Raw genomic sequence first — 19,052 nt, forward strand, 5'->3', positions numbered from 1 at the left:
TGCTTAGAACGGGGTTGTTTGGTACTTGTACTGCATAAAGAGGGTTACAGGTGAATTTTATTCCATTACATTCGGCAGTATATTATAATAATCTTACAAAACTTCATATTTTTTTAGGCGCTTTTTCGTTGTGAACGAAAAACAATATTTTTTAACTAGCTTAGATCATATTAAACAGTTCCTGACACTTTGAGAACCAATACCTTGAGAAAACAAAATCGAAATCACTGCTGAATCTATCGCACACGAGAAACAATATGTCAATAACCCGGTTTCTCGCCGGATCTTCTCAGTGGGTCGCGACTCCGATCTTGTTGTAGCGAAGCACTGCTCTCGCTAATGTCAGCATTAGCAAATTCTCTCAGGTCGATCAGTGAGCTCATCTACCAGTCCGAGCGTAGCTGGAATTGCCCCTTAGGGTACTAGTGATTCGGTAGGGAAAAAATGTGAAAAATACGTTTTTTTTTTCTCTTTTTATTGCCTTTGTAGACAGACGAGCATACGGCCCACCTGATGGTGAGTGGTTACCGACGCCCATGGACTTTAGCAATGCCAGGGGCAGAACCAAGTTGCTACCTACCGCTTAATACCTTCCACAAGCCTCGTTTGAAGAAGGACATGTCATAGCGCTCTGGAAACACCGTGGAGGGGAGCTCATTCCATAGCCGGATGGTACGTGGTAAAAAGACCTCTGGAAACGCACTGTGAATGACCGTAGTTGCTCCAGTTAGTAAGGATGTACTCTACTCCGGTGGCGAGCAGTGCGAATTTTTTTTGTAAAACGTAAAATCTATCAGTTCTTACTTGGTGAGCACAGCGATAGCACCGTCGATGGGCTGCGTCAAACGCTTCGCCGTGTCGTCGCTGTTGACCAACGACGGACAGTGGATCAACAGGCTGTGTAGCGCCGACAACGCGCCGGCACGACCCTCCAATGTCACCTGGCAGAATTATAAATAACTAGCTGTACCCGTCCGCTTCGCTGGGCATTTAAAATTAACATTATTATTTCTCACCCCCACAAAGATTTTCATCATTAACGCCCCTGCAACTGGTGTAGGGAGTCCAACACTGATATAAATATTACCCTATCCATTAATTACATATATTATCTACATGGATACCAAGTTTCAAGTCAATCGGATGCATGGTTCAGTAGTTATAACGGAACATCCGTAAAACCACTATAGATTTATATATTAGTATAGATAATACATAACTGGCAATAAATCACCACCGCCATCCGAATCCAGATTAGGATTCCCTGTGTTATGGATACCAGAGACTGATATACATACTAATTATATAGACACTTAAATATATCTTCTTATATCTTTATAGATATAGTTATACTGTATGTGTGTACACTGAACTCCTCCTAAACGGCTGGACCGATTAGAATGTTTTTTTTCTCCTACCTACGCCGAAAGTTCGGTTTTCGTCCCGCTGTACAGGGAAGAAAGTCTAACTTTTCCTCCCTGGGTACTGACAAGTGCGCATGCGCGTTAGTGTCTACGTCTGCTCTAAAATTCTACGCATCTAAAATTCTCCACCATTGTTGTGCTCGGGTAATTTGCAATATTTTGTTTAGTGTAAAAGTGAAATAAACAAAAGGCAATAAAATTTAATAGTGAAGTATTAAACAAAGATGTGTTCATCAGACAGTCCTTATTCAATTAGTAGTAGTTTATTGAAAAATTAAAAAACAGGTAAATTGTTTTTTTATGAGAATGGGAGGCTCCGCCCCTACCCCCCGCCAGGGCTTCGCCCCTGGACACCGGCTCGGTACTCCACGAACTTTCGGCCTGGTAGGAGAAAAAATAGTATGTACTATTTTTTGTATGCATTCATTCATTCATTCATTTCATTTGTTTTGTGTATGCAGTAGAACGTCTCATTCATTCATTCATTCATTTCATTCGTTTTGTGTATGCAGTACAACGTCTGTCGGATCCGCTAGTACATACGAGAGAAAGAGCAACCAAACTTGTTCATCACACGAATGTTTGCACGGTGCGGGAATCAAACGCACGGTCTTAGGCACAACAGTCAGGGCCACTAAGTACTGGACCACCCATTACGGCTAGATCATACTTTACGACATAACGTTGTTTAATTTGTTTGCATTGCTAATTTATAAAAACAATATATCATATTATAATCCAATTACCCGAATGTGTCGCACCTATATCGAACTGGCAAGGTCGTCAACTGAGTTGGATATTTTTATTTGTAGGTTAGGGAACGTACCCATACTACGTGACCTATTTTTTTTGTTTTTTCGACCTCTCCCTCCCCTCGGTGATCACTCGTAGTATATGCCAAGAGCCCCCCTTTCCCCCTTTAGTTTTCACGTAGTAATTCATAATTATGATTTTTAAACATTTCACAGGCAAAAATTGAAAAAAAAAATTGGTTACCCGTAATACCCGTCTTTATTGCATAAGACTGCATGCACACTTAAATTACTAGTGAATTATGTAGTGTGAGTTTACAAAGCGCTAAACACTGCGCGCTATATTCGAATATAGGTCGAAAAAATACCAGATTTCTCTCACTAAAATCGACTACGTGACAAAAACCTGAGCCACCCCCCGCTCCTGTGACTGACCGTAGTATTTTAAAGACTCCGCTCCTCCCCCTAAACGGGTCACGTAGTATGGGTACGTTCCCTTAGGTACGTTTATAAAAATGATCAAGGGCATCCTCCACGTTAGTAATAGGTTAGTAGTGTAATTGTTTAATTGTTTAATTTTATATTGTGAATAAAATTATTTCCTTACATTATAAGTTAGATTAGTTTTCGTTGTCGCGTTGTTTTTTCGTATAATTCTAAGGAGTGTTGTTGTACAAATTCAGCACTATGTCTTGTTTTGTCGTGCGCACATAACTTATGTTGCAAGCCAGATTTTGTTTCTTTTTACTTGTGTTTTTTATGTATCTTTTTAGCTTGTAATGTGTATTGTGAGCCTAATAAATAAATAAATTATTCTTATAAGACCTCATATTACCTGCCAAGTGAACGCGTCTCCTCTTGATTTTTCCGATTCCAATTCCTTAGCGGACCTCGGGAAGCTGTTGCGCCACAACAGCAACATTCGGGGTAGGAGACCTCGCACCACCGGGACCCCTGATGTGTTACACAAAACAACAATGGCTCAACACTACGGAACAGTTAAAGTTTAACTTCATATGATTCTTTGCTAAGAAATTACTCTAGTTTAAAAAATATATCGGTTGTCTGTAAGTCGGTTTACTAACGATGGTTGAACGTGACAACGTCATAAGAAAATACTGATGGAATGGTTCCATTTTTCAAAAGAAAATTTTAATTTTATTTGTTTCATATGTATTTTGTATGGATATTGAGAAGGAGGTAAATGGAAATCACTATTGAATTGATCAAGTTACATTTATTTGTACGCATAAATAATTATGTCGATTTTTTTTTTACAATATACATATTTTTTTACAAGTATGAATGTGCTTTGAATTGTATTATTGTATAGCAGCTGTCCACGCGGATGCATCGCCTCAGAGCGAGGTAACGCCGCATGAGTTATGTTTTTTCGTGCGTGCAGCCGGCTCCATCGAATTATAAGACGTTGTCACGTCAAAAAACCTGTCCCAAACATCCATTTAACTTAAATTTTCAGACCTACATCCACTCTCCTTAAACATGTCATCTATATATTAATACGTGAAGCAAGAGCTTTGTACCCCTTTTTACGAAAATTGCGCGGACGGAGAAATATGAAATTTCCCACACTTATAGAGAATATCGAGAAGGAATGCAGAATGCTAATATTTTTCTAAAATTATGCATATAAAATACATTAAATCAATAAATAAAAAACATTACACACTGCCATGTATTTGACAAACACACGCATACTCATTCTTTTGTTTATTGATAAAGTTTGTGGTAAAATTGGGAATAGATTAATATGGTTTGTTTTTAACATTATTTGTCTATAGTGTAACCTTGGTGAAATATGTGATTGTAAAAGTATGTATAGTCTGACAATAGAACCATAATAATTTTCAATATTATAATTTAAATTAATTATGGTCCAATTTCGACCACTGAGCGACTAGTTTAAAATTGTAAGTTCAAAAGTATAAATTTCGATAACCAATTGGTTTACCAATGGGTTACCAATTTTTTTCTTGCAGTTCTATTGCTCGTAATGTACACACATTTATGAATAAATGAACACTAAAAAAAATCCAGAATGCTCTAGTTAAAATAAGTGGCTTCAGTTAACTAAAGCAGCCTCGTCCAGACCATGTGTATTCGTTTATAGCATTCTCGTGGACACTTTACTATTTACCCAACCATATGAGATCGTGTCACCCCCTACCCCCTTGACGTCATACCTAATGTACAAATGGCGCCGACAATAAGCCAGCCAGCATTAGTCCTGGCAGCCGTCAGCCTGCTGCTCTGTCCGGCCGAACGCAGCAACTGCTCGGCGGCATTAAAGGCGATTTTGCCGCGACCGTGCGGCACGCCCAGGGGGGACAGCCGCACTGCGCCTAGTATGGCTGCCAGTGCCGCCGAATAACCTGCAATCAAACTATTAGTATAATAAATCGGTCCACGACTGCATCTAAATTAAAGTTTACCGAATACAGATATGATATCAAACGCCTCGGTTAATGATAATGTGGTTAATGGAGTCTAACTTGTACGAGGCTGTAAGAATGTGATGTCATGATCATATCTGTCATCGTAGCGTGAAATCATGGCAGCGAAAAGGAAATATATAGTACCTAGCATGAAATGAGTCGTCTATTATCAAAGGCGGCAATCTGACTTTTGGACAATGATTGGTAAATCAGAAAAACGAATTATTGACTTTGTATTCCATTGGCAGTCACAAAACTCTTCGGAACGACATCTTAGATAAATAACAGGTTAACTATTAACCTTTATTTAATGCAGGTTTTGAACCGTATTCTTTGAAGGAGACGATTATATTCAAATAAATCTGTATACATATCAATAAAAATTTTTTGTCCAAATGTACAGATTGCCGCCTTTGATAATAGACGACTCAAATATAATATAATAGAAAGACATTTAATATAAATTTGCTTCCCCGGCGCTCGCCCCCGGGAAGCGGACTTCATTTTTTTATTGTCTCTCCATACTGAAGGTGACGTTAGTACTCCGTTGGCCATCATTATGTCTTCGCTTTAAGCTCTGATATTCCACCCCTCACGTGGTATAGATGTTGTAGCCGGACGTGGAGTTAGGCTTGTAAGGGGCAAAATTGGCTTGTTGATTACGAACAGGACTAATAGCCTCTCAAGGCTACTAGCTTAGGTAGAAAAAAAAAAGGAGTGAACTTCCGAATGAAATATGGTAAAAGACACATTTACTGACAGTTCTCCAACAATAAAAATTACAAAAGTGGTCAATAAATTGTATCGTTTATTTCGCCTTGTAGTCTTTCTTTGAATAGTTCTGTGAACAGTCTGATCGCTGCTAGATGGCGTTAGTTGCTATTACGTTTGCACTAACTATTAGTGCCGTCGTTGAACAATTGGCGGCACCTACGGTGCGATTGTTACTGTTGTTTTTACAAATTTTTTTAGTTTACGTTTAAGCATAAGGTTAACCCTGAAATCATCTTATTAAACCTAATTACAGCTATATCGTATTATGTCCATTGCTTGAACAGCCACATAATACCGAAAGGACTTTTCTTCAACCTGTGTCCACCCAATGCTGAGTGTAGGTCTCTTCATAAGCACTCCTAATCCATAGATACAGCCTACTGAGTTTCTCGCCAGATCTTCTCAGTGGGTCGCGTTTTCGATCCGGAGGCAGGTTCTGCGTAGCGCTACTTTTGCTAGCGTTAACAACACTTCAGATTTGAGCCCCGAGAGCTCACCTACACGCTAGGGTAAACCTGAAATAACCTCTCAAGGCTATCAGCATAGGCAGGGAAAAAAAGTACTCCATTCCTTTGGGTTTCCTGCCCTTCGCATCCCAGTCCTTACCAATATATACATTCCGTTCATTATACATGTTGTTTAATCAACACTATAGAAAATGAAGACATTCGCAAAATCGTGAATACATAATACTTGGCTCGGTAGTAGATATGGATCTGAAGCTAGGTTCTATGGCTATGTAGTAGTACCGTGCACACGATGCGACGTGGGCGTGGGCGCGTCCAGTGCGTCCAGACACGCGTCGAGCAGCGGCGCGGCGCGCGACGGCAGCGCCACGCACACGCAGCGCACGCAGCGCGCCGCCGCCAGCCGCGCCGCCACGCACGGGTGCTCCAACACCTGCACGCGCACAACTCGCAACATCAGAACTTATTTCATGCCAAATATCTTCTATGGAAACGTTTACTAGTGGTAGGGTCTCTTGTGAGTCCGCACGGGTAGGTACCACCACCCTGCCTATTTCTGCCGTGAAGCAGTAATGCGTTTCGGTTTGAAGGGTGGGGTAGCCGTTGTAACTATACTTGAGACCTTAGAACTTATATCTCAAGGTGGGTGGCGCGTTTACGTTGTAGATGTCTATGGGCTCCAGTAACCACTTAACACCAGGTGGGCTGTGAGCTAGTCCACTCATCTAAGCAATAAAAAATAAAAGTGTGTATTCAATTTGATTCGATGTTCCACAATGGAAAACAACATCAAAAATCGACATTTTTTGCGTTGATTTTTGAGGCACTTCCAATTCACCTGGGAAAGTGAAACTGTTTTCTATCGATTCAGCTTGCCGTTAACTATGAGTATATGCAATATTATTTTAAATATCTATAATAAATAATAAAAGTGATATATTTTTTTCAACTGGGTTTAAAAGTAAGTACATACTAAAATAAATACTAAAAATACTCACACTGCAAATAGCTTCAACCATATTCAATGATGTATCTGATATGAGATTCTGAATTGAAGTACCAAGCTGCAAAGCCAATTCTCCCGCTTCCATTAGAGCACACACTAAAAGGTGCTGACTAAACAAAGTTTCCTGTAATAATGAGAATAAAAAGATTGAAATTGCTTTAAAATTGAACAAGGTAATTAATTAACCAAACTGATAAAAAAAAATACTATTTATTTTTAAGTAAGTTTTTTAAGTATGAAGAAACATTTGTGACTAACACTTAGGTAGATAAAAAATTACGATTAACTATAATAGCCGGCAAACTTCTTGAGCATTTGTTGCCGTAGTGGGGGTAAGTTTGCGCATGGTACACTCACGTGCAAAAACATTATTTACTCTGCGTCATAATGCAATTAAATTATTAAAATCAACATATGTATTTATTTATATATTTATGAGAACATCAACAAAAAATATAGGTTAATAATTGTAATAATTTAATCTGGGGGTAAAATAGATATTCCTTCTATTAAGTCAAAACTAGAGCTGTTGCCAGGTCTTGGTTCAGTTGAAGCGAAGCTGGTATTTGTAATTTTTTTTTCGTTATCATAATCTTGACCATCATCATCACTGTTTTTATCACCCGAGTTACTATCATCGTGATGAGTCGACATAGGGATCATCGGTGTAGTTTACAACTCGGTCGGTTCGGTCTACTTTTTTGTCTATAATTAATTATTTTTTGAAGATATTCGACTCGTAGTAATCGAATGTAACTTTTTTCAATTACCAGCTTCCGATTATTTTCTGTTTTTTTCCACACAACAAAACACTCAACAAATAGCAATGGCAACAAAGTCAACAAGCAATTATAACAAATAACTTGACGATTAATAACGATAGACTTTCCACTGTACGCAAGCGTACTTTTGGGAGCGAGCGGAACGAGGGCGCGGTGCGGGACGCAAGGTTCGACTGATCTACCAATAACGCGCTCGATACGATTTCCCCTGCCGTCGCGCCTCACCCTCACCACCAAAGTGATCTAAAATTCGGTTCTGCGCAGTCAAGGTCATTTGCTCAAGAAGTTTACCGGTTACTATACATATATTATGATATCACAATTGGTTATTGGTTCGATTATTTTGCCGTCTTCAAATTTTAATTAATTACTTTAACTGAATTAAGTTCTCTTACTGCTTTTTAATTTAATTTTTATTGGGACGATTGGGTTTTATATTATACTAGAAGTCCCGCAGTAGTCGAAATTCGACTATAATTAATTGGAATTGTAAGTTTGTACACTATTATGATTGTATTTTATACTTCTATAATCACAAATTTCGCCAAGACTACACTATATTTTTTTTTAATAAAGACAAACAATATTTAATCTATTCTCAATTTGACCACAGACGTCAAGAACAAAAGCTTGACAATAAATAGTATGCATGCGTGTGTGCGTCAAATACATGGCATGTAGTGTGTGTAATGTTTTCTTTATTGATTTAATGTATCTTTTATGCATTATTTAAAAAAAATATTAGCATTGTGCACTTCTTCTCTATATTCCCTATAAGTGTGGAAAATTTCATACTCCTCCGTCCGCGCAAATTTAGTAAAAAGGGATACAAAGTTTTTGCTTGACGTATTAATATATAGATTATACAAAAAATTCTACCTGATTACAATCCTTCGCGTTTTCCGGATTAAAGTCGATGCTGTTCATTTGTTTGACTACAATCTGTATGATCTCCCGACACGCCGACGCTTGTGCTTTCTCCCCTAGCATCTTGCCGAGAGTGTTGCGCAGAATATAACTAATGCACTTTCTGTAATGTCGAGGACAAATAATAATGAACAAAACATATAATTATCGATTCTAAATCAAGTTTTTATACCATACTAGCTTTAGCCCGCGACTCCGTCTGCGCGGAATAGTTACTTTGGCATAACGCTAAATTTTACCCCCACTTCATTTACGTAGAAAGTAAAAATATTTTTGTATTATATAATTTTAAGGAGCTATTTAAACCCCTATTTTGAAACATTCTTTATTGGGGCTCCACTTGTATTGGCCTTACCGTGATGTTATATAACCTATAGCCTTCCTCAATAAGTGACTTATCTAACACTGGAATAATTTTTCAAATCGGACCAGTAGTTCCTGAGATTAGCGCGCTCAAACAAACAAACACTTCAGCTTTATAATATTAGTATAGAAAAGATTAACACAACTACTGACCTTGAATAAACCGCGTCGACATGAGAACTAGCTGCTTTAGGATTAGCCACCAAATCCAATACGTGAGCTAAAAACGTAGTTATGTTACGTTCTAACCAAACTCCTCCCATGTTCTGCACGAACACGACATATGCCTTCGAAAACAAAGGATTTTATGTTTATATATAATGAAAGAAAACAAAACGCAGTATATCTTATAAATATATTTCAAATCATTTTACAAATTTGTTAAACATTAATTAAATCAATTTTAATAATAATTTCTTTTAATTTCAAGAAGAAGACGACAAATGATAAAACAACCAAAAAGATTATAGTTTTAGAAACCATTTCTTTAAATCTAATAGAATAGAATAACCTTGAATCTAGTTTACTTACATTTGTAACACATACTCTAACTTCCCTGTTGACACCGGAACCAGATTTAATGATTTCACCCTTTAGGAACGACGTGCCCCCTCTTAGAAAAGCGCCCATCAATAAGTTCAGAGCTTCGTCTAATGACACTACATTTTTAGGAGGATCCTTCTTATTTTGTTGCACTGCAATAAAACAATCTCTATGATTTATGATACTGGTGGTAGGACCTCTTGGGAATCCGCACGGGTAGGTACCACCACCCCGCCTATTTCCACGGTGATGCAGTAATGCGTTTCGGTTCGAAGGATGGGGTAGCCGTTGTAACTATATTGAGACCTTAGAACTTATATCTCGAGGTGGTTGGCGCATTTACGTTGTAGATGTCTATGGGCTCCAGTAACCACTTAACACCAGGTGGGCTGTAAGTTCGTCCATCCATTTAAGCAATAAAAAATAAATAAAAAACAAATATAGTTTTCTAAGACTAGTTAAAAACTATTTACCTGGTTGTAAGCCGACTTTAAACTTGTTGTTATTCGTCACTTCAGCAGCTTGTGTTGTTGCTATTAGAGATCCCAAAAGTTCCGCAATTGCACATCTGAAATGAATTACTATTTTTTTAATATTGTTTACACTTGCAAGTTATCACCAACTCAGACTTATGAATCCCACTAATGTTATTCAACTTTGGGATGTCATTGATTTACCGTACATTTCAATAAAATAGTAAGATACGAACAATTACAAAAAATGTGTACCTGCTTTAGGGTGTTAAGATGATATTCAGTTAACAGTTTCAGCAACAACTTGACCCCTAATTAGATACAAACTGAATGGAATTACAAAAATTGAAATATAAGGCAATATTTATCAATCAAAATTATTTATTTCAAATGGAACAGAATCTGCTACAGATTCGAAAATAATGAACAATCGCTTTTACGGTGAAATCGGGATAAAGGCTGTGAAACAATACAAATAGGTCAGGTAAGTTTTGAGCCTCATTAAGTTTATTGATTCTTGATGTGGGTCAAATGAAGTCGCGAATGCCCTTTCAAGCTTAGCTTAAAGGTGAAATTGCGACATTAAGAGACCGTATTAATACTAGCTTATATGCATATAGAATAGTATATTGAATGTTATGTGTCATGCTTCATTATTTACTAACTCTAAATTTAATATTTATCCATTATGAACATTTATAATATATATCGACGCTTGAAAGGCAAACGTGACTAAGCGACAATAACTGCTTTGTACATAAATGATAGGAAAAACCATATTCGATGCGCAAAAAAATATATTTCTAGGTCTATTAAAATCATTTCAACCTACAGCTAGATTCCTTAAAATAGATTTTTTTTCAGGTATTTCAACTTTAAATTAGTCTACTGTAAAGTTCACGCATTGTCGCTTAGTCATGTTTGCCTTTCAAGCGTCGATATGTATCTTTAGCACTTGAAGAAACCAATGAAATAAAACATAGTGGCAATATTTTACTTTTCATTTGATATTTCATAACCTCTCACTTTATTTTTGTTAAGGTAGTTGGATAAACATCATAAAAAGTGACATATAAAAATATACGGTCACCATAAACCTGGTGTTAAAAAGCATTTTACCTTAAAATATAATCACTGGGATTGGCGGCACGGAGACAAGCAGCAGCTATAGCATCAAGATCTGCTGGTGTCAGTCTCATTAGTGGCAACAAGTTAGTCAGGGTGTGTGCTGCCGCAGCTCTCACTGCTGCAGACCGATCTGACATCAATGCTGTACGAGCAGCACGAGATACTTCTCTCACTGCCGCTGGAGCAGCAGATCCTATCCCAACACAGATCTGGAAATCCAAATTTTTCAGATGGCTACGGGTAATGAATAAAATTAAATCACATGTATAAAAATGCGAAGGTTCACACTTTTGCAATAGCTTATTAATACCACAAACATATGAAACTATAAAGATTGGAAATGCGAAAAATTCTTTAATGGAGAGTAGTTCTGATGAAGGACAAAGCTCAAAGAAAGCACCTAATAAAAAAAAATTGACAAAAGACGAGCTAAGCAGAAAAAAGTTGATCCTTTAATTATTTTACCTTTTCCAGTGTATTCATGATTTCAAGCCTGGTTTGCGATTCTGCACTCTTTAAGGACCTGACCAGAGTAGTAACAGTTTCTTCATGTGATCTTCCCATCATTCTACCTAGCTTCTCATACATACTACCAAGGCAGCATATTGCAGCCCTGTGTAAAGAATTGTTTTTAGTAAATATTACTTTTTTTATTAAATGTATTATCTTTTTTGTATTTTCATTTTCAGTTTCAGTAGAGTGATATACTTTTTTTCATACAAACTGCACTGAACAACTGATCACATTTATTTAACAATGTGATATGAAACCAGACCCTTCAACCTAAACTGAATGCCTGCTTCATGTTATACCAGTAATAGCCTATAGTGGTAGCACTGACAATTTTTCCTACGAAAAATAGTAATTAATATATATTTTTAATGCCCTCCTAAGCAGACGAGATTACAGCCCACCTAATGTTGAATGGTTATCATTCCCCATGGACTTCAGCAGTACCAGGGGCAGAGCCAAGCCGCTGCTTACAAAATTATATAATACTCTGATTTAATCTATACTACACAGTGATATTTCTCAAGTTTTTTTCTATTGCTTAGATGGGTGGACGAGCTTACAGCCCACCTGGTGTTAAGTGGTTACTGGAGCCCATAGACATCTACAAAGTAAATGCGCCATCCACCTTGGGACATAAGTTCTAAAATCTCAGTATAGTTACAACAGCTTCGCCACCCTTCAAACCGAAACGCATTACTGCTTAGCGGCAGATATAGGCAAGGCAGTGTTACCTACCCATGTGAACTCACAAGAGGTCCTACCACCAGTAAAAAGTTAAAGTCACTTGTGTATGTAGTCAGCTATATTTCCTTAGAAAAATATAAACATATAGGCAGCATCAAACTGCATACATGTAGCACTTAAACAACTATACGTACAATCTAGTCGGCATGTATGAAGGCGAGTCATCCTTCACTTTGATGATGTCATTGCACTTATTTACTGTATCAAATAAAAGGAAGGTATCCCCGACAGAGAAGAGTATGGCTAAATTCCGGGCAAGCAGTTTTCTAGCAGGTGCACCAAGGGATTCACGTAGAAGATTAACTAATTGGGCAACAAGTTTTTGTTGGCAAGCTTTAATATCATTCTGAAACAAAAATAACAATTAAACTTAACATGCTATTTTACTTGTTAGTATTCTTCAAAATTTCATTTTGAGGTTAATTTATTTATTGCATAGGTGTTTATAGTATATTAATTACATTAAAATAATTATGGAAAAATTTTAGATTGTTTAATAGATTTGGTATAATGTTAATTGTATTTTTTCTCTTTTAATAATATTAAATTAATTTGTTGACCCACGCACAGTATAATAAAGTTATAAATATAAAAATATACAATAATTGTGTAAATTTACAAAAAACCATGTTTTTAATTTTGTACCTTGTGTGCTGCAACCAACACCTTGTCAAGGAACCGTAGCCATTCAAATATGAAATGTGGCTTTTTATCATCTGGCAACTGCTGCAATGCTGTTTCGTTTAGAGTCAAGGAATGGGACACTTCCATTTTTTCTGAAAATTTTATTTTTTATTGCACATGTTTTGAGTTTATTGTACACAATTCAATCGGAGCAGAATGATATGTAGAACTCTGAATTTGTATAATAAATACTAGTAAAACCATGAGTTGAATAGCTTTAAGAGGTTACCGAATATGTTAAATACATTAGCTTTAAAAACATTGGTTTTAAAATAAGAAACCATTTTTACAATTCCCAATGCCTCTTTATTTTAATTTCGTAATTACATAGAAATGATTACTATTTAGGTAACTAAAATGGAACAATATATAATTAACTCTTTCATTATGACCTAAATTAATTTTAGATGTAATTTCTTGACAGTAAGCATAGTTGCGGATACGTGTTCACAGAAATATGAGTTTGTTTATTTGTAAAATATACTTGACGAGTACACTATTATATTTCTGTTTTTACGATTTAGGAATCTTAATAGAAATATATTTATACTCCATTATTTTTTATCATATCCTTGTTAAAAATCAGTCGAAGACATTTGTTTATTGCAAGATACAAACATTTGAAACTCACCAATAGACAGATTTTAACAAGGTAAATTGAGTATGATTTTGTATAACTTTTACATAATAAGCCACAGTAAATAGTCACAGTTATTAACTACTGTGACTGCCGATTCTATAAGCACAAAACACTGAAAGGTTTTGAAGGAAAACACAGTAAAACCACGAAACTGAAATGAGGGTAACTCTAGTTCAAATTAATCTAATACAAAATAATCCGTATTCCAAGACAACACACCCCACCTACACAGACTAGTAAGTAAACTAACTAAATCAGTAACAAATTAACAATTATACTAATCTGTGAACTAAATTGTTTTTTTCACTCTTTTGATCGGCTCACTGAATTTGGGACCTTTTTTTATTTTTTAGTTGTTCGTTGTTTGTTCGTTAATGTTCGATTGTAAAAATTGTTTGTTCGTCTTTTATTTATTTATAATTAATTATACAAATGATCAACCTTAAGTTGCCCCCTCTTACTAGATGTCTTTATTTTTATCGCTCACATTAATTAATTTTGATCAATTATCGTTTGTTCGACGACTACTGGTGATTGTTCGATCATAATACCGGCCACTGACATGCGCGCAAATATTCGTACATTGTACGAATGTTTGCGCGCATGTGAAGGGCCGTCAAACATTCATTCGCAAACCTAGCGGCTGTGCAAATGGGTTCGCATACTCAATTTGCGAACCCGTTTGCGCTTCCTCCTACACTTGTTTACGAATGTCTAACGAATTTCTCCTCCTTTTTAATTCGTCAATAGAACATTGAAGAGAAAAAGAGTTTTTAATTCTTTCCCAGACATCATTAACAGCCATGCTGTTTTTATGGGATTTTTTTTGATGGAGATACGCTACACAGTAGACGTCACGAATTATGAAAATGGCGATACGTCCGTTACCTTCGCAATCGTCGGCGCAACTGGGCAAGTGAATGTGTGGGAGAAATTCGTTAGACATTCGTAAACAAGTGTAGGAGGAAGCGCAAACGGGTTCGCAAATTGAGTATGCGAACCCATTTGCACAGCCGCTAGGTTTGCGAAAGAATGTTTGACGGCCCTTCACATGCGCGCAAACATTCGTACAATGTACGAATATTTGCGCGCATGTCAGTGGCCGGTATTATGATCGAACAATCACCAGTAGTCGTCGAACAAACGATAATTGATCTAAAAATTAATTAATCTGAGCGATAAAAATAAAGACATCTAGTAAGAGGGGGCAACTTAAGGTTGATCATTTGTATAATTAATTATAAATAAATAAAAGACGAACAAACAATTTTTACAATCGGACATTAACGAAGAAACGGCGAGCAAATAATTAAAAATAAAAAAATCCTAAAATAAAAAGGGGGCCAAATTCAGTGAGCCCTTTTGATTCATTTTGATTTACTTTTTCAGTATGTATCATAGATATTTTTTTTGGTACAATTTTTCCTTATTAAGAAAGGCAAGGGGATCTAGGCCCATAGAGCCTTATCTGTTCTATATAATTTTTGAAATAAATTTTCAAAAAAGCCGAAACTAGGTCTTATATGATTTATATTATATCCTGAAATAAAAATTTCAATAAAGCCGGAGCCAAGACCTTAATAATTTCTTCCTGAAATAAAAATTTCAATAAGGCTGAAGCTAAGTCAACAGTATCATAGACAATGAGTTATTCCATTGCTGCCAGCGTAGAAATCATTTAGCACACAAATAGTTGTTCCATTCCCAATGAAATTGAGATAATACCACGAAATTTATTTACTTGAAATTATAATCTATGGGGATCAATGAGAAGAGAAAAATTGAGATGAAAAGGAATAAAGTACCATTGAAACTTTGTTTCATTTTCTTACACTTTTTCGCTTTCTTATATCTATCCTAAACAGCTGAGAAGCCATTCAATTCGGTCGTTATTGATGTTTTAAAAAAAATCCTGTTGGACTTTTTTCATTTCAAAATGGTAATTTTGCCTGTGAGATTGAATCGGTATAAATCACTCGATACGATTAAGCCGGATGTTATATTTGTAGCCACGTCTACACACGTTCGTAATCACTATCCTGAGATATAAAAAAATTGAGATCCCTTTTTTACTTCCTAGCATACTAATTGTCCGCTTTCTTCTTCTTTCTTTGATCACTATTTCCAAATTAACGTGACTAATATAATTATAATAATAAAAATATTATGTGATCTGTGTAAATGTGTGTGAAATGTCTCGTCAGTCGGCGCATTGTAGCTTGCATCTAGTGATATCAGCTTTGGAGTTAGTTTCGTAAATTTAGGAAAAATTGAGGAATGTAGAATTTAGGAAGATTACTATGAAGTTTTTTGCAGAGTAATTTTTTTAGGGACTACACTTGAATTATGTTTAGATAACTAGGAATAAAAATGGTAATTTTAATCTCTTTTTTTTGAAATATTGTATAATTAATATGAGATGAAATACCTAAATATAATTAATTTTATAAATTTAAAATAATAAAAAATATTTAAAGTAATAGCCTGCTAAAGTTTGAAATAAATTTAATTGGAAATATTTACCGCATATAGCTAACAAATCGACTAAAGTAAAACTTATTCTTGTTTATGTCGCAACACAGCCACTCGTACAATGAGGTACCTATTTCATCAGACGCAAATAAAAGCAGCCGGGGTGACAATAATCTCAAAAATAATTATTTGTAAAATGTAACTGGTCGTCATAAATTCGTCGTAAATTAAATTAAAAGCCTTAACTTCTATGCCTACTTTACAGTACGGGGTTTTTTTTAACACTTGGTAACTCTGCTCGTCAATGTTTTGACTTTTAATAATCTACTGTCTACTGATTCAGTTCATCCATTTCAATTCTAAATAATTACATTATTCTCCAACGGTAACAAATTTATCAATTGAATGGATTAAATAAATCAGATAACTACTTGCGTCAAGTGATACATAAAACTCTTAAAGTAAAATATCTACATACAAGAAAATAAAACCAGTTTCATGAGTCGTTTAACGCCAATCGTACAAAATATGATTAATATGAGCGCACAGCAGAGTCCGGCAAATATGCAGGCTGCCGTGGACAGGGAAAAGATATATTCCTGGATTCTAGAGCTATGCAATCCCGACACTCGTGAAAATGCGCTATTAGAACTGAGTAAAAAACGAGAAGTGGTTCCTGACTTGGCGCCAATGCTGTGGCATAGCTTCGGTACAATCGCTGCTCTCCTACAGGAAATAACCAACATATACGTGGCAATGATTCCTCCGACTTTGACTGCTCATCAGAGCAACCGTGTCTGTAATGCTTTGGCTTTGATGCAATGTGTTGCATCTCATCCAGAAACAAGATCTGCGTTTCTTCAAGCCCATGTTCCCTTGTTCCTTTACCCATTCCTCCACACTGTTTCTAAAACTAGACCTTTTGAATACCTACGTCTTACCAGTCTTGGAGTAATAGGTGCATTAGTGAAAACGGATGAGCAAGAAGTTATAACATTTCTATTGACTACCGAAATTATACCACTGTGTCTGCGCATTATGGAAAATGGATCTGAACTCTCTAAAACTGTAGCTACGTTTATCCTACAGAAAATTTTGCTTGACGACAGTGGACTTTGTTATATTTGCCAAACCTATGACAGATTTTCTCATGTTGCCATGATTTTGGGGAAAATGGTACTTTCACTAGCTAAAGATCCATCAGCTCGGTTGTTAAAGCATGTAGTAAGATGTTACCTTCGTTTATCTGACAACCCAAGAGCAAGAGAAGCCTTAAGACAATGCTTGCCAGACCAACTCCGTGATGCAACTTTTACAGCATGCCTTCAAGAAGACAATTCTACAAAGCATTGGTTGGCTCAACTCATTAAGAACTTGGAAGCACAGCCTCCTCCGGCCAGTCCAGCTCAGCAGAACATGTGAGCCTACTTTGACGCCATGAGTCCACTGAACCTAATATTTAAGTAGTCAAACAAATTTAAGATGTGTCCAAATTAAAATTAGTCTTGTCATCCATTAATAAAATGTAATATGATTGCTAAATACATAATGTCATTTGGAATGAGATTTATAAAATCTGGCTACAAACTGTTTCTATCATCTTAATGTTTTTTAATGAAGAAATGTGAAATGTTCTAAATTTTTGAGAACAATAGTGTATTAGTTGATAAAATCTTCTAAGATAGGACATTGTGATGACAGTGTTTCAATTAAAATACAATACTGTTCTTTGTGTCTAAAAACAGTGACAATTAGTTGCATGCTGGTGACACAACAATGTGGTAGTTTAAAGAGTATGTATGACAAAAATAATTTTATAATGTGACCATTGTGGAACTACTTAGTATTTCTTCTAGTGGGCTTATGTGCCGTGGGTAATTGAAAAATATTATTAAGTATGGTTGTTAAATTACACACGTTTGACAAACTATTTACTCTGTGTAGTAGGGATGAGCATGCTAACTACTCTAGTATTTCTACTAGAGGTACACACGCATATGTGTGTGTGTACCTCTAGTGGCATTAACAGAAATTAGTGTCTTAATTTACAATCCCGTCTTGCAAATGCTTCAAATAACTACCAAAAAAAGTCAAATGTGACTGACAAGACAGCCTTCTGCGATATTATGTTCAACATATCTGAACAGACTAGATTAAATTTTATCCTCATCTATATCAATGAAGTTTTAAATATAATGTCAAGATTTATGTTTTTACTTTTAGTCTAATCCATCTGCATAGCTCTTTTTTATGCTATAGTCGGACTGAATAAAATATTTTTTTGGTAGCAAATGTTACAGTTGTTTTTTTATTATTTGAGATCTCTGGGTCGTCACTAAACTAAACAGGTAAAAAAATCACCCCTATTTTAAGTATTCATAAATCTTATGAATTTGTATGTATAATGTATTTGTTGAATGTTAACCAGGTATATTGCTTGCAGTAGCATGGGTGCATTTAGAGATTAAATTAGTAATTAACACTTTAAGAATAATAACATCATAAAAAAACCACCAGTGATTATATTTTATGCAACTACCAGTGGTAGGCATTAGGTATTATAAACTCATGGCTGTGCCCTACCTTGCCTATTTTTGCCACGGAGCAGTCTTGTGTAACATGTGTTACAGTTTGAAGAAAGTAACGGTCTTTATGCTATACATTGAAACTTATGATTGATTTTCATGGGTTGATTTTCATTGTACCAACTCTAGGCTTTGGTAACCACTCAACAACAGGTAATGTTAGGGATCTAGTGCAAGAAAGTATGTATTTGCGTTTTTAATTTGGAATAGAGGGTAGATCATGAACTTATGACATATTTAAATTTTTTTTAATAAATATTGAATAAAAAAAAAATTAAAATTAGTGATGTTAGATGTTTAGTGAAGGTATTAGACTGAT

At 35.8% G+C, this 19,052-nt stretch overlaps 2 protein-coding genes across 3 annotated transcripts in view; one reads left to right on the top strand and one right to left on the bottom strand.

The window, feature by feature from the left end:
* The window catches only part of LOC114250431 (HEAT repeat-containing protein 5B), a 46,190-nt gene extending 32,296 nt beyond the window's left edge, over positions 1–13,894 (bottom strand). For both annotated transcript variants that reach the window (XM_089728526.1, XM_028184296.2), the window contains exons 1-14: positions 13,668–13,894; positions 12,998–13,128; positions 12,487–12,698; positions 11,561–11,708; positions 11,087–11,304; positions 9,968–10,062; positions 9,483–9,646; positions 9,105–9,238; positions 8,541–8,691; positions 6,872–7,003; positions 6,156–6,306; positions 4,381–4,569; positions 3,012–3,130; positions 805–941 (exon numbers count right to left, since the gene is read on the bottom strand). In XM_089728526.1, coding sequence (XP_089584652.1) covers positions 805–941; positions 3,012–3,130; positions 4,381–4,569; positions 6,156–6,306; positions 6,872–7,003; positions 8,541–8,691; positions 9,105–9,238; positions 9,483–9,646; positions 9,968–10,062; positions 11,087–11,304; positions 11,561–11,708; positions 12,487–12,698; positions 12,998–13,123 — 1,976 coding nt within the window. In that variant the 5' untranslated portion in view covers positions 13,124–13,128; positions 13,668–13,894. The remainder of the gene's footprint in view (positions 1–804; positions 942–3,011; positions 3,131–4,380; positions 4,570–6,155; positions 6,307–6,871; positions 7,004–8,540; positions 8,692–9,104; positions 9,239–9,482; positions 9,647–9,967; positions 10,063–11,086; positions 11,305–11,560; positions 11,709–12,486; positions 12,699–12,997; positions 13,129–13,667) is intronic.
* Positions 13,895–16,293: 2,399 nt separating this feature from the next.
* On the top strand, positions 16,294–18,440 carry Rcd-1 (Required for cell differentiation 1). Its single transcript, XM_028184330.2, has one exon. It carries the CDS (start codon positions 16,647–16,649, stop codon positions 17,568–17,570), a length of 924 nt encoding a protein of 307 aa, XP_028040131.1. The 5' UTR covers positions 16,294–16,646; the 3' UTR covers positions 17,571–18,440.
* The last annotated feature ends 612 nt before the right edge of the window (positions 18,441–19,052 follow it).

Source organism: Bombyx mandarina, chromosome 07, assembly GCF_030267445.1.
Source record: "Bombyx mandarina strain Sakado chromosome 07, ASM3026744v2".
Lineage (NCBI taxonomy): Eukaryota > Metazoa > Arthropoda > Insecta > Lepidoptera > Bombycidae > Bombyx > Bombyx mandarina.

Excerpts from the sequence above, each read along its gene's own strand:
- Rcd-1 (XM_028184330.2), top strand. The coding sequence starts at position 16,647 with ATGAGTCGTTTAACGCCAATCGTACAAAATATGATTAATATGAGCGCA.